At 35.5% G+C, this 16,643-nt stretch overlaps 1 protein-coding gene across 1 annotated transcript in view; it reads left to right on the top strand.

Moving 5' to 3' along the window:
- The first annotated feature begins 4,670 nt into the window (after positions 1 to 4,670).
- The window catches only part of LOC115212041 (cytochrome P450 4V2-like), a 28,470-nt gene continuing 16,497 nt past the window's right edge, over positions 4,671 to 16,643 (top strand). The window contains exons 1-5 of the mRNA XM_029780844.2: positions 4,671 to 5,004; positions 8,677 to 8,789; positions 9,959 to 10,044; positions 11,606 to 11,796; positions 12,880 to 12,949. Of these exons, the coding sequence (XP_029636704.1) occupies positions 4,845 to 5,004; positions 8,677 to 8,789; positions 9,959 to 10,044; positions 11,606 to 11,796; positions 12,880 to 12,949 (620 nt within the window). The 5' untranslated portion in view covers positions 4,671 to 4,844. The remainder of the gene's footprint in view (positions 5,005 to 8,676; positions 8,790 to 9,958; positions 10,045 to 11,605; positions 11,797 to 12,879; positions 12,950 to 16,643) is intronic.

Here is a 16,643-nt window from a genome sequence, read left to right as displayed (position 1 = left end):
AAGAGGAAAATGCGTTTTGTTATTGTTTTTCTAAATCTCTTCACTTGTGTGCGCTTGTGTATGCGTGTATGAGTGCGTATGTGTGTGTGTATGCGTGTGTGTGTGTGTGTGTGTGTGTGTATGTGTGCATATATACACACATACATTATTTAATAAAAGCAGCTAATTGCAATGTTATATCGTTAAGGAGAATTATAGTCGTCAACTAAACGTGACTGAGAGTGTCTTGACACCTTTAGTAACGTATCCATGCATATATATATTTCTTTATTGCCCACAAGGGGCTAAACATAGAGGGGACAAACAAGGACAGACGAAGGGTTTAAGTCGATTACATCGACCCCAGTGCGAAACTGGTGCTTTATTTATCAACCCCGAACTGATGAAAGGCAAAGTCGACCTCGGCGGAATTTGAACTCAGAACGTAACGACAGACAAAATATCACTAAGCATTTCACCCGGCGCGCTAACGTGTCTGCCACCTCGCCGCCTTATCCATACATATATATACATACATACACGCACACACACACACAATCACACACACACACATATACATATATAATCGACGGGCTTCCAGTTTCCATCTACCAAATTCACTAACAGGACATCGGCCGGCTCCGGATTGCTGTAAAGCACACTTGCCAAAGCTGTTTAACCTTCTCCACAGCAATACACAAACACACATATGCAGATGGACAATTCTCCCCCGCATCAGAATAGTTTTTTTTATAACCCTCTTCATGCTCTGAAATCAAGGCACAAACCGTCACGAAAGGCAGTCATCGAAAATGAAAGCAAAAAAGTAGAAAATGAAAATTTAAATAAAATAAAGAAATATGAGAAAAAAAAAGGCAGCTTTGTGGATCGAGAGGGAGAGTTTCCTTTTAGCTGTCACGGGCTCGTAGTATGACTATCAAAACAACTACAAAAGATAAAAAGAAAAGGAAAAACAAACCAATCAAAGCTGCAACCACACCATCAATAAAAAGGAAATAAATACAAGCATTACGTTATTAAAAGAAAAAACAACAGTAAAATACGTCAAAAACGAATTCTAACAACTTATCTGTTGCAGGAAGAAAGAATAATGAGTTGATGGAGAACATATAAACAAAGGGATCCTTTCGGTTCGAACGGCAGTTTTTTCTAGCGGTGTCATAGGAAAATCTTACCCATAATTATGACCCTAGTATCGATCTATTGCATTTCAATCTGTTTTAGGGTTAGGGTTTGTTAGGGTTAGGGTTAGGGGTGGGGGAAGGGCATCTTTTTTTCTTCACAAATGTAAATAAACCCAATCTGTTTCTTAAACGAGGGACATATTCATACGGCACAGAATGTTTTCACCTCCAATAGACGTCATTGATTGGTTGAAATTGCAGAAATTGAAGAAAAAAAGCAATATCTTACAAACTATAGAATTTTCTCAATAAAGCCAAGAGAAAAAGATGTTTTATAAACACATTCTACCAGTATACGAAATTTAAAAGTGTTTAGTTACGTTGAAATTATTTTTAAAAACTGCCGTTCAAAACGAAAAGATCCCTCCCATTTTTTGGATAAGTCGTCATTTAGATCTTCATTCGATAATCTGAGTGTTTTTTGTAGCTCACTGGAAAAGAACCTAGCCTTTGCAGCTACTTGGCTATATCTTTTACTGTTAATGTTGTTTCGACTGTTGTTGCCGGCTACAGTAGATGGAGTGGTCCTGGTGGGTCTGCTTACAGCCGAAACCTGATATTTCTAAGAGTCAATATTGAGCTCGTAGCGACAGTTTTGTGTTTCGTGGCTACAGCCAACTGCTGACGTAGGAATGGTACCGGTGGTCGTTGCGATGGTGGTTGTGGTGGTGGTGTTGATGGATATTGGTATACTTCTTGGAGCGGCAAGAAGCTGTTTGCTAGAAATTAGTGAGGGGGCGTCACTGCGGGAACTGTTGTCGTCCCTTAACATGCTGTTTCTCTTTATTTATTTTTTATATTCTTATTCGTGTTGAACTTATGATTTAGACATTTTTATATGTTGTTATTGCTACTCCCACTGCTCTTTTGGTAGCAGAAAGACTTGGGTTACTGATTGGTTGAGAGGCTGGGGATGCTTAGAGTGTAAAAGCAATATAGTCTCTAACCACCCGCTTGTCCTACTTATTGGCTGGAATATACTGGCTTTTGTTGTTGTTGTTGCTGTTATTACAATGAACGAAAGTAAACTGAACGTAGTTCCTAAATTACAGAACCAACGGGTAAGAAACAAGAAAGAACCATCCAGCTTCTTCTTGTAGTATTTTGTCACATAAAAGGGAAGATATAAAAAAATAATGAAAATCCTTATAGCGGCAAATTTTCAAAAGTTACTGGAACACTTAAAAACAAGTAAGCAAGACAGGTCTTAATCGGTTTACATTTATCGCTAGTGATTTTCTCAATCAATGGATAAAGGACAATTGAGGGACATTTCCCAAAGAATCATAAATTCCCGGGAAGCCCTTTGAAGTGTTCACTCAAATAAACCAACCAGAGTACTAATCTTTTAAATCTGCTATTTACTCTAACATTTCTTTTGTCAAACTGTTAAGTTGTGGGGACGTAAAAAGACCAACAGCAGTTATCATGCGATGGGGGTACAAATATTAACACAGAGAAATGTAAGTATGTGTGTGTAATAATAATAATAATAATAATAATAATAATAATAATAATAATAACTAGCACTATTGCTAGTTCGTGCCAGTAACGAGGCCAATCAGTTCGTGCCAGTAACGAGGTCAAAAAACCCTGAGAGTTTTATCCGAATCCATCCAGTGGTCCTTGAGATATCTTGTCCATAGACAAACAAACACGACTGTAAAGAATACTTTCACCTTCGCTAAGGCGGAGGTAATAATACACACACACACACACACACACACACACACACACACACACACACACACACACATACACACTACTATGCAACAGTCCTCCAAAAACGAACAAGAAGAAACTTATTCTGCAAATACCCGAGCAGGTTATTACATAAATTAGGTTCACAGATGCACAAGTTCCGGACACTACTATATTGGACAAAAGAGTATGACCTTGAGAAAGAGAACCACTCTACATAAAGAGCAAATCCGTTTCCCGCAATACAGACAAATTCCTCTTTGTGAACATATAGAAAAATGTGCAGGTAACATCAAACCAAATTTCACAGTCTTCCCTTTCTACCAGTGCAAAGACGCAATCTCTTAACTAGAACGTTTAAATATAGAAACTTTTTTCATTGAAGAATACAAAACACGTCTTAATATGCACGCATAACCAAATTTTATCTTTTTACATATTTTAATTCACGATTATATCACTGTACATAAATGCCCTACTAAACAAGGTTTTTGAAACTTGTCTCTGTCTGTACACATATATAATTCCCACCCATTACCGAAAGCTCAACAGTATCTCCCCTACCCACAACAATAACAATAATAACGATAACCAATTACCTCCCTGTATTTATCTGCATGTGAAGTCATTCACTCATGAATTTCATCTAACGCATCATGGACAAAATTTCTTCTTAAAAAATATATATTCAAATAAGTAAAACATAATATCATGAATAGTGATAGCGAAACCGGTCGATATATTAAAATTATATTAAAACTATGTAAGTGTGCATATTTTCCTTTTTTAATTTCTTATATATATATATATATATATATATAATATATATATATATATATATATATATATAATATATATATATATATATATATATATATATATATATATATATATATATATATATACATATGTATATACACCTCCATTTCCTTCTATAATATATTTTTCGAAATCTTTCTCTCTTAATCTGAAACAAAGACAGACATTGGCTTACGCTATAAGAACCATAACTTTCGACTTCTGTGATTATAAAGTACTTTCAATATTTAATGTATATAGGGTGGTGAGCTGACAGATGTGTTAACATATCATCCAAAATGCTTAGTGGCATTTCGTCTGGCCGTACGTTCTGAGTTCAAATTCCGCCAGGGTTGACTTTGCCTTCCACCCTGTCAGGATCGAAATTTTTTATTACTAATTCAGGACTGAAGGTCGAAGAAATCGATTTTTCCATTCGCCACCCCCGTCAAAATTGCTGGCCTTGTGCCAATATTTGAAATATCAATTATATTTTTTTAAAACTTGATAATGTCAGATATAATTTTAAATATTTCAGCATTTCATTCTTATATAAATGATTGCAATTCTTAAAAAAATATCAATATTGCCTCAAATTGCAGACAAGTTTTAGTATCTTTTCTTTTTTCTTGTACCAGATTTTCGTGTGAATGACCTCGACATTCCCCCACACACAGATATACAAAGATGATCACGCATAATACACATGCACACATCCATAGACATGTACCATATTTATACATTAACACACATCCATACATGTACATACCATATATACATACGCACACATACATACATAAATACATACATACATACATACATACATACATACATACATACATACATACATACATACATACATACATACATACATATATTACATACATGCAAGCAAAGTGCGTGAGAATAAGAACTAAAAATGTGTTTAAATTTAGCAGGATATTTATTTAACTGATATCGAGGCTAAAAGCTGACGATAACGTCAGCAGTGACAGAAATAGCAATATGTCCCACGCATTTGTTTATGAAGAGAAGAGGCTGAAACAGAGGGATCTGTTCTACTTCATATAATATTCCATTGCCTAAATTTCTGGGGGACATATTCGGGTTTTGACCACATTCTTATTGTCACTTCAGTTAATAGTAAGACAAGTTGCTAACATGTTGTTCGCTGGCCTATTAGTAACCTTTATAGTTCTCGGATGTTTTCTAAATCTTCTACGAAAATATTTGAAATTACTGTCGGATTGCAGACACCTACCAAGCATGAAGAGTTGGCATATAATCGGTGATGTACCAAAACTGATCGGAAATAACAAAGGTTGGTTTTCTTCATTTTAACCCATTGAATGTGTACGCAATGTCAAATGTGCATGAGCTAAATCTCCTATCTTCGGGAAGTGTATTTTTGTTCTTGTTGATGTTGTTGATGGGTGTGCTGATGTTGTTGACAATTGACTCAACCACCCCACCAGAATCAGTGCTGATTGAGTAGGCCTATCATCAAAGAATATTCCATCCTTCTCTCAGGTATTGCAAATCTAGGATTGCAATATTCTCTCTGCTTTTTCCAATTTTAAAGGTAGTAAAGTATAACTGGGTGGTGATTTGGCTACCATTTTTAGCAGGTCTTTTTAGTAGAGGCTTCTTCATTTTCAGGTGATGTAAGGGCTGTAGAGAGGGCATAAATCGGAATCAAACCTTATTCAATGACTCTCTTGGGTGATACTCTGATACAAGTTTGTTTATTATTAATTACAAAGAATTAAATTCTGTTCTACATAAGATTACTTCTGACAATATTAAGGCTGACCATGAGGTGGCGAGCTGACAGAATCACTACTACACCGGAGAAAATGCTTAACCCCATTTCTTCCTGATCTTTCATTTTTCACAAAAATTTTTTTGTAAAAATTTATAGAGGTTTAAATTTTGATCATTTTCACCCAGTCAGGAAACAGAATTCCACATGTCTAAATAGATATTTTCATTTCTAGCATCTTCATTTCTCTTGTAGGTAGTCTATAGGTGTGATCGATGCTCAAATTGTTTCTTACGTAGTACACTATTTTATATATTTTATACATTATTGCAGTTTCTTGCAGAAAGATTGGGGTCTCAGAATGTTTGTTCAGACACTTTGTGCCTCGTGGACATTGTTCTTTTCTGTTGCTCAAACGCCATGCCTATAATTGCTCTAAGTATATGCTACCCATCGTTTTGCTTCCATAATATTGCTATCTATGCGTCTTTCTACGCTCTAGAAGAGTTCTATGTAACAACTAATATTTTTCTTTTCTCTGTGATATGTTTATGTTGCTGCACTGATTGTTGATTGTATTTTATGCTCTCTGGTGCTACTGCGGCACTAGCATTGTAATGGGATTTATGTTGTATTGAAGTGATTGGGAGACATTTGTCCAGAGGATGTGGATATGTGAGATGGTATCTGGATATGATGTTGTATGTGTGTGTTTGTGGAGGTGTCGAAACATTACTCTTTTACTCTTTGTGGCCATGCTGGAGCACCGCCTTTTAGTCGAGCAGATCGACCCCAGGACTTATTCTTTGTAAGCCTAGTACTTATTCTATCGGTCTCTTTTGCCAAACCGCTAAGTTACGGGGATGTAAACACACCAGCATCGGTTGTCAAGCGATACTAGGGGGACAAACACACACACACAAACATACACACACACATACATATATATATATATATATATATATATACATATAATAGTGTAATAAATAAAATATATGCATACATACCAACATATATGTACGTACCTACATCTACATGTATATATACATGCATATATAAATATATATACGTGTGTACAGGACACCACAAATAGATGTAGAACTCAACGAGAAACGAAAACGTAAAAACAGCATGGAACGGACCAATTTTTTAACAACGAAAAAACAGAGTACAAGACAGCTACACAAGGAAAAATCTCCTTCATCAGCTGTCACTAGTTCAACTCCAGCGTGTTTCAAAGGTGAGGACAGAACACGTCTCGTCGAACTAATCCTTCTTGCGAAAGAATTAAATAAAATTCCTTTGCAGAGGTTTCGTTGGTTTCGTTTCGTCTCTTCTTCTTCTCTAAGCTGGTTTTTATATATAAACATATATACGATGAGCTTCTTTCAGTTTCCGTCAACCAAATCCACTCACAAAGCCTTGGGCGGCCCGAGGCTATAGTAGAAGACACTTGCCTAAGGTGCCACGCAGTGGGAATGAACCCGGAACCATGTAGTTTGTTAGCAAGCTACTTACCACACAGCCACTCTGTGCATATATAATTTGAAAAACTTCGATGGGTGAGACAGGTTTCTGGAGTACTCTATTCGGAAAATTGCAAGTTTGGAAGTAGTGTTCTTGCACATTAAATAAGCTTGGAAGCTGTTCTTAACAGATTGTTTTTTACCCAGCATTTTGTGTCGCTTCTTAAGATTGCTTTGAGTATGCTTCTATGAGTGTATAGCTGGGAATGGAATTATTTTGCTGAAATCGACGGTAGCTAGAATGTTATCTGTGGATGGTTTATTGTTACTGGTGGCTTATGTAATTTTTGTTTTTGATTCATGAGTAATAAGGTGGTTGAATATAGTTAACTGAATCCATATGTCTAATTTGGAAACGGAGGCGTTTCATTAATAACGCAAAGGACCCAAATTTCTAGGATTTTTTGAGTGAGTGAAGATAAGGATTATAGATTAGTATGATCTTATTTCATTTGGGTTTTTGTTGACCTTTAGAATTAGTATAAATTTGTCCATCTTCCCAATATTGAGAATTTGACAGTGCTATGTTGGTACGAGTAATTATAGAAATTCAATTTTTAAGGGTCAAGCGTCCACGCACACGATTTCTTACTGGTGTGATATCTGTAGTTGTTGTTCATGGTGTTGATATATAGTCCGCGCTCAACCTCGGTGGATATAAGCTATGATAAAAAGAGAGACTATTCCACCTCTTTTATATGCTTCGGAATGCATTGTCCAATGCGTCTTTCCCTCTTTCATGATGGCTGTATACAAACTGAGAAATATTTTCGTTGCTCATCTTACATACCCATTATCTAGTAACAATGCTAGAAATCGATAAATCAATTATAAATTCAAATATGATTTATGCAGTTACCGTATTTCCTTCATAAATCCTTAGACAGTTTCCAAAATATTGCATTAACGTATTTTGTAGGTAATATATCAATTTATGCGATGTAATGGTTCTGTAATTCTATATAATACCCGTGGTTTGTATGGAAACTGGCACAAATTACACTCAATATTTTACAGATTGTATATAAGTTAGTAAAACCACTATTCAGTGTTTTTTGTAGGTAGCATGTAATTTAATAGACATATTACTAGATGTCACGTTGCGGGGGTTACAGACTGGTGAGGCTATCAATCAACAAAGTAAATATTGGTGTACCTATCTCACAATATAAGTTTATCTTTGCGGGCCTTGAGCCAAAATTTCAAATAAATATTAGTTTATCTCCCTCCTCCTTTTTTGTCATTAGTTTCCACTTAACCTTGTTCTTATCAATAAAAGTAAACGTTTTCTGGGACACACAAATATACACTAATTCAGTTTTTCTTGTTGTTGACCTTTTACAGAATACCTTTTTTTTATTCTCGTATCTGGGACAGCGCTATTGCTATACAAACAATCATACAAAAGAGACTTATATTCTGACTGTGACTCATTAACAATCTACATCTAATTCATACACTTTTTGTCTCTTCGATCTGCCTAGATTTATGCTACTTCAATGGCCTCAGCTTCTTGTTGCATCTGCCCACCCATCCCACAAAGCCTACTCAACGTACTCGTCTTTCGCTACACAAAATGTTTCACTCCTGGACGCAACTCCTTAACCACAAGAAATTTAGTTGGATTAAAGTTTAAAGTTTAATTTTTCACCAGTTTTACATTTTCATAGCGAACTTTTTCTTCTTTTTAACCAATCTGTTTCAGCCTTTTATAGGTGTATCATGCAATCCGCAGAAGAATATCGGGAACATGGTCTATTGTGCCTCTGGCTTTGTTTCCAGCCAGTCATTCTTGTCTTCAAAGATAAATATGTACATGTAAGTGGTTTTATAATTAATGCTGTTATCATTGGAGGGAAATGATTGCTCACGTTCACTTAGTTGATATTAACCAGGAAAATTCTGTTAAACATCATCTGCTTAAATGAATAGTTGAGCCAACGAAGGATCTATGTAGCCACTCGGCCAGCTAGAAATAGCAGACAAAGCTCACTCAGACCACGTCCTTAGCAAGTTCTAACAATCTACATTAGATAACGTAATATGGTTACATCATTGTTCACGGATCTGCTTAATCAGTGCCGGCATGGTGGACTGAACACCAACAAAAGCTATACATAAAATCCCTGTTAGCATTTTGAGTGCAGCAGATTTCAAAAAGTTAAATAACAATAAATTATTATAATGCTGAATAAAATAATATGATAAATATTAGTCATTAACTTCTTTTTTCCACAAGTGCAGGACAGAAATCTGAGTGTGCACCTATTTTATCAGTGCTCTTTAATGAAGTATAGCTTTCCGGATACATTTTGAGGTAGTGACAGAACAATCTCTGAGTAAACTAAAAAAAAATTTGGAGTCTTTTTCTGCATTATACTTGAGCGGGAAGGGCAGTGCCAATGAGCCTTTGCTGAGACAACGAAAGCGATTTGGTGGGGAATTAAAATATTCTCAAGCTGAAAAACCAGTTCGAATGCTTGCAACAGAGTGAACTCCATTCCAGGCACCTAAGTTCCTAGAAGGTTGTTTTCCTACTTAAGAGGGTTGCATCTATCACTTTTCGCCTTCCTTCTTTACTATTCGTGGGTCAAAGGGGGCATACAACATCAACTACATAGCATATGCTGTGCACCTTGTCCAACACCACTAGGTCCCATCTGTTATGCCCTAGCAATTATTTTGAGTTGAAATTTCACCGAGGTCAACTTTGTCTTTCATCATTTTGGGGTTGATAAATTAAGTACCTGTTGCGTACTGGGATTCGATCTAATTTCAGACCTTGTGCCTATAGTAAAAAGGATTATTATTCTTATTATTTTTATTATTATTATTATTATTATTATTATTATTATTATTATTATTATTATTATTATTATTATTATTATTATTATTATTATATTATTATTATCATTATAGTGGGAGTGTGTGCCTTATTGGTTAAAGGGGTTACAGTCATGATTGTAAGATTGTGGTTTTGATTTCAGGATGTGATCGGCAATACGAAACATATAGAAAAAAGTTTTTTCTATAAATTGTTAGAACCTTGGCTAGGAAATGGTCTGCTCACAAGGTATGTATTTTTATTTTTACTTATTTGACTATGGTCCTGCCAGGGTACCATCTTGAAGGGTTTAATCGAACAATTTGACTTCAGAACTTATGTTTGTCAGCCGAGTACTTATTATACCGATCTCTTCTGCCAACCCTCTAAATCACAGACACGTAAACAAACCAACACCGGTTGTCAAGTGATGAGGGAACAAACTCAAACACATACATACATACATAAATACATACAAACAAAGCAGTAAATGTAAGGAGAAGCAAGTTAGGCAAGTCGATATACGTAAAATATTAAATACATTTAATTCATTTAATACAAAAAATGTGCATGTGTATGCATATCTAAAGTCCGACTTACACAGAATATAAATAATATAGGCGCAGGAGTGGCTGTGTGGTAAGTAGCTTGCTTACAAACCACATGGTTCCGGGTTCAATCCCACTGCATGGCACCTTGGGCAAGTGTCTTCTACTATAGCCTCGGGCCGACCAAAGCCTTGTGAGTGGATTTGGTAGACGGAAACTGAAAGAAGCCCGTCGAATATATGTATATATATATATGTGTGTGTGTTTGTGTGTTTGTGTGTCTGTTTGTCCCCCCAACATCGCTTGACAACCGATGATGGTGCGTTTACGTCCCCGTAACTTAGCGGTTTGGCAAAAGAGACCGATAGAATAAGTACTAGGCTTACAAAGAATAAGTCCTGGGGGTCGATTTGCTTTCGACTAAAGGCGGTGCTCCAGCATGGCCGCAGTGAAATGACTGAAACAAGTAAAAGAGTGAAGAGTATACATACACACATACATACGGTTTGGAGTTGTGAGAAGAGAAAATACATATATCTAACTATGACTTCCACATGATCACAACCGTTTCGTAACCGTCTTCATGCCGTATTAATGTCAGTAAGCGAGAAATTATGCGTATATATTTACATTGATATGTCTGTTCAGCATTATATAATACAATTGTAAATTCACAAAGCAATGCAACTAACAAAAGCTAACACTTCAGATCACCAGTTGAACTCTAAATATCAACGGTTCACCTCTAAATGTCAACACAAAATTCCCTCTTTATATTTACAGAATTGGACTAAATCACATTGATTTGGTTAGTAAAAGGAAGCCGACAGAGAAAAACATACTGTACTGCTTTTTCCACATATGAACGCCCTCAGAGGATCTCCACCCTCCCGTGGCTCAAGGGAAAACAGTAAGACGGGATAAGAATTAAGACTAAAGATTCTACAAAGCAGTGCTCCAGCATGACCGCAGTCTCATGACCGAAACAAGTAAAAGGTTAAAGATACGAGCTGGAAGTTAGGAGTCCTTAAAACAAAATTGTTTGATCAACGCTTGAATGCCTTTGGCCATGAATCTACTTATTTAGTTCTGGCAAGGGGGAACTAACAAAAACGAGAACATCAATAGAACAAAAGTAGCTGCTACTTATGATTTTCATTTTCCAGTTGCTGTTATTTTATTTCTCGAAAAAATAACTATTTATAAAACTTCCTTAAAATTTATGAAATATTCAAATGTTATTCTTTGATTGCTATTTTCAGTTCAGGATCAAAATGGTTCAAATCGAGGAAGATGTTGACGCCATCCTTCCATTATAACATTTTGAACAATTTCCTTACTGTAATGCAGAACCAATCAAATATACTGTGTAAGAAACTAGACAAAATGGTCGGTAAGGGAGAATTCAATATTCGCCCGTATATTACAAATTTTGCTTTGGATACTATAACAGGTAAAGTTATATCATTATATGCTGCCACTCTGCCTTATGTTCACCTTATATTTAACATCACTATCACAATCATCATCATCATTCTCCTCCTCATCCGCATGAATATTATTATTATTATTATTATTATTATTATTATTATTATTATTATTATTATTATTATTATTATTATTATCATTATTATTACCATTAGGGCGGTGAGCTGACAGAATCGTTAGCACGCCGGGCGAAATGCTGAGCGGTATTTCGTTTGCCGTTACGTTCTGAGTTCAAATTCCACCGAGGTCGACTTTGCCTTTCATCCTTTCGGAGTCGAGAAATTAAGTACCATTTACGTATTGGTGTCGATCTAATCGACTGGCCCCCTTCCAAAAAATTTCGGACCTTGTGCCTAGATTAGAAAAGATTATTATTTGTTTACCATGGTCAGTCGTTGTTTCGCCCTCCAGATATATTTCTCTCTGAATATTATCTTGGAGACACTCTGAACACCTGTCCCATACTAGGATAGAAATGAAGTTTGTCAGCTTTGCACATGTCGAATATACTCCTATTCACACAAAGATCTCTTCCCTCTAGAGAAATAAGCTCCACTGAGGAAGTCAGGTTATTGCAGCAGTACAAAATAATAAACAAAGCACGGGAAACAAGTTTAATTACACAAGACGTAAACGTTGACCAATAAAATATGTTGCTTTCTGATAGAAAACATTAACATTAAGTAAGAAATTACTTAAGAAACGGGAGAAGAAGCAACCGTACTCTTTCACTCATTACATAATACTTTGATGAAGGGAATACACATATGCAAGATGTATCAATTAGTGGATGTTGGATCGGTCAGTTGATATTTGCAGACGATATGGTGCTACTTGGCTCGTCTGAAGGTGATTTTCATCATGCACTAAATAGGTTGGACGCTGCCGAGAGCTGCAAGACAGAGTTAAAAATAAGTGCAGCGAAGAGTGAGACATTGGTCTCCTGAGAAAAGACTTCCCAGTGTATTTTTAGTTGTCTTCTCTTGCTATTTTATAAAACTTCTGCTGTTTGCCATTGATTTCACAAGTAAATTATATATTACTCCAGAAACTGCCATGGGTAAATGTGTGAACGCACAAGGCAACGAACATTCAGAATATATTGAAAGTGTTAGCAGGTAAGTTGTAATGATTACATTTTTATATTAGACATACTGTATGTTGTTTCATAAATATCTTACATACATTAATGTCTATAAGTTATGATGAAACATAAAATTTATACTTACATATGTATGAGTATACATGCGCATGGCTTACAAGCATGAGAGAGTGCGCTGAGCTAGAGAGTCGGGCTTTCAATCACGAGATAGTGATTTCCATTCCCGAAAAAGGCTGTCTGTTGTGTTCCTGAGCAAGATATTTTTTCAGGCTGCTCCATTTCACACAGCTGTAGAAATGAGATGCGACGTCACTGGTGTCAAGATGTATCGGCGTATGACATTGGTGGCGTGGAGAGGGGAGGCTGATTTGCATGGAGGAATGCTGGTCATCCATAAACAATTCTATATTTAAGAGATCAGGAATTCTGTACATTATTTACATTTGACGGATATTTGTCCTCATCTTGTCTGTCGTTAACAACGTTTCGGCTGATATACCCTCCACTCTTCATCAGGTGTCTTGGGAAAATTTCGAACCTGGATTCTCATTCCTAAGGTATTTTTCGATATTATTGTTATTATCATTATCCTCATCATCATCATTATTATTATTATTATTATTATTATTATTATTATTATTATTATTATTATTATTATTATTATTATTATCATTATTATTACTACTATTATTATTATTATTATTATTATTATTATTATTATTATTATTATTATTATTATTATTATTATTATTATTATTATTATTATTATTATTATTATTATTATTATTATTATTATTATTATTATCATCATTATTATTCAGGTAACTGCTTAGAATCGAACTCAGAATCTTGTGGTTAATAGTGCGGGACTACGACTCCCAAGATTCTGAGATCGATTCCAGGCAGTGACCTGAATAATAATAATAATAATATAATAATAATAATAATAATAATAATAATAATAATAATAATAATAATAATAATAATAATAATAATAATAATGATGATAATAACAATAATATCGAAAAATATCTTAGGAATGAGAATCCAGATTCGAAATTTCCCCAAGACACCTGAAGAAGGCTGGAGGGTATATCAGCCGAAACGTTGTGTTAACAACAAACCAGATGAGGACAAATATCCATCAAATGTAAATAATGTAAATAATCCATAAATAACCTTGCCCGGTTAACTTTCTCGATACAATTCCATGGTCATTCATGACCAAAGGGGTCTTTACTCTTTATACATACATAATAAATGAATAATGAAAAAAATATAAATTACATAATCATCTTCATTAGCTTACAACAATTTCAACTACTAGAAACCATGTAACCGGAGCTGAGTGTCATTAAAACCTCATAAATCTTCTTCAGAACGTCTTCTATGAAAATTTCTATATTAAAGAAAAGATTTTGATATTTTGATATTTAGTTACGAACACATAGGTACACATACACTTAAGTAGGTATGACAATAAATTGCTGTAACAAACTTACAAAATGGACATAAATAGATACACGTACACGAGCACGCACGCGTACCTCGGTAATATATACACATGTAAAATAATACAAGATAGATAAACAATAAAGTACTGAAGCGTGTGTGTGTGCGTGCATGCATGCAAGTATATATGTATGCATGTATGCATGTATATGTGTATGTAAGTATGAATGCATGTCCTGTTATTTGTATTTGTATAACATTCTCCTATTTTTCCGTCCCTGTTTTCGTATACATTTGCTGCTTTCTGCCAAGGAATCTAACGCGCTTATCTTAGTTTTTCCTTGGGGTTGGCCAGATTGGAGCAATCTCGAGTATAACCAGCCGAAATTGCAAAGATAATCTGGAACTCGACTGAGGAAAGAAAACTTCGAATGACCTGTCCTTGTTTTCTTTGTATCATCTATCTGGATGTTTTGTTATACTTTTTTGTCCCATTTTGTATTTTATATATATGTATATATATGTATGTATGTATGTATTTGTGTATGTATGTATGTATGTATGTATGTATGTATGTATGTATGTATCTATGTATGTATTAGAGGTAGCGAAAAATAATGCATTTCAAATAAGTATAATACGTATCGTTAATACATTTCTTCATTCAAGAGATAGTCATCATTGTTAGCAATAACAATTAACTCACCACGAAACGAGTTTTCCTGGGGGAAACTATGAAGATTCTTTAGAAAATAAAAATGTTTATAATGCTATATTGGTATCGCCCATAATTGTGAATGTTCGAATGATCTGAATACGTGAAAGTCTAAGAAGGATACATGAGGTACCCACTTCTCTTCTGTATAGACTTTCTCAACCTATTTCAGCTAATTTTGCACTGTGGACCGAGGATTAATAAAGCTCCGGGAAAAGTCAATACTTTGACGCGTGAGGAGACGGTGAGCTGGCAGAAACGTTAGCACGCCGGACGAAATGCTTAGCAATATTTCGTCTGTCACTACGTTCTGAGTTCAAATTCCGCCGAGGTCGACTTTGCCTTTCATCCTTTCGGGGTCGATTAAATAAGTACCAATTACGCACTGGGATTTATATAGGCGACTTAATCCGTTTATCTGTCCTTGTTTGTCCATACTATGTTTAGCCCCTTGTGGGTAGTAAAGAAATAGGTATTTCTTCTGCCGCTTTGTCCTGAGTTCAAATTCTGCCGAGGCCGACTTTGCCTTTCATCGTTTTGGGGTCGATTAAATAAGTACCAGTTACGCACTGAGGTCGATATAATCGACTTAATCCGTTTGTCTGTCCTTGTTTGTCCCCTCTATGTTTAGCCCCTAGTGGGCAGTAAAGAAATAAATACTTTGACGCTCGACATCCTCAGTTGCTAAAATTACAGTGTCATTAGTGAAAACGGATGGTTTTTCTAACAGATTGATATTTATCCAAAAGTTCGAATTTCCTTCTTTAATATATTTTTTAAACCACCTTTCGCATTTTCCAATACTCAAACCATCAGGATATAAAGTACCTATGTTTTCCTTTGCACATGATACGCTGTTGTCTTTACGAGATTCGTAAAGCATGCCATGCCGAATGTGCAGCTCACTAAAATCCTTGTCTTCCCCAAAATATCAGACAGAACATATGCACGCATATCATATAGCCACATTAATGTGCTTACTACTTTATGCTGATTATTCGGACACTTTTTATTCGGTTCGTAAACAATCTGTGGTATGACGCCGCACTATCGCTTAAAAAAAAAACAACGTTACTTTTCGGCAACGCTTAACTCTTTTACTCTTTCTTTTAGCCCTCTTCACACTTGTTTCGTTCTTTCCACTTTTCTTTTCCTCGCTCCCCCTCTCTCACATTTCTTGGCTTTCGCTTCATTCTCACCACTTTTCCTCCTGCTTTACCTCACTCTGTCCCTTTCCTTTCTTTTTCTCTCTTTCTCGTCCCTCCCTAATTCTTCAATCCCTCTGACCCCTACCTCTTTCCTCTCCTTCCACGTGATCAGTGTTCTTCCAAAACTGCCCTTTCTTGATTCGACTACCATCCGTGTAGCATTCTCTTATATTTCTTCCCATGACTTTCATCTCCTATGTTCCCGTTGTAACACGCCAGCTTAATTTAATTCGTCCTCAGTCGAAAGAGATCTGTTGTTTGTATTTGTGATTATGTACCATTACTCAATTTTTTCGTCTTTGATTTCGTATACATTCGCTTGCTTTCTTTCAAAG

This window comes from Octopus sinensis, linkage group LG5 (genome assembly GCF_006345805.1).
Source record: "Octopus sinensis linkage group LG5, ASM634580v1, whole genome shotgun sequence".
Taxonomy (NCBI): domain Eukaryota; kingdom Metazoa; phylum Mollusca; class Cephalopoda; order Octopoda; family Octopodidae; genus Octopus; species Octopus sinensis.
Note: the sequence above shows the minus strand (reverse complement) of the source record. Positions and strands in the feature narration are given on the sequence as shown.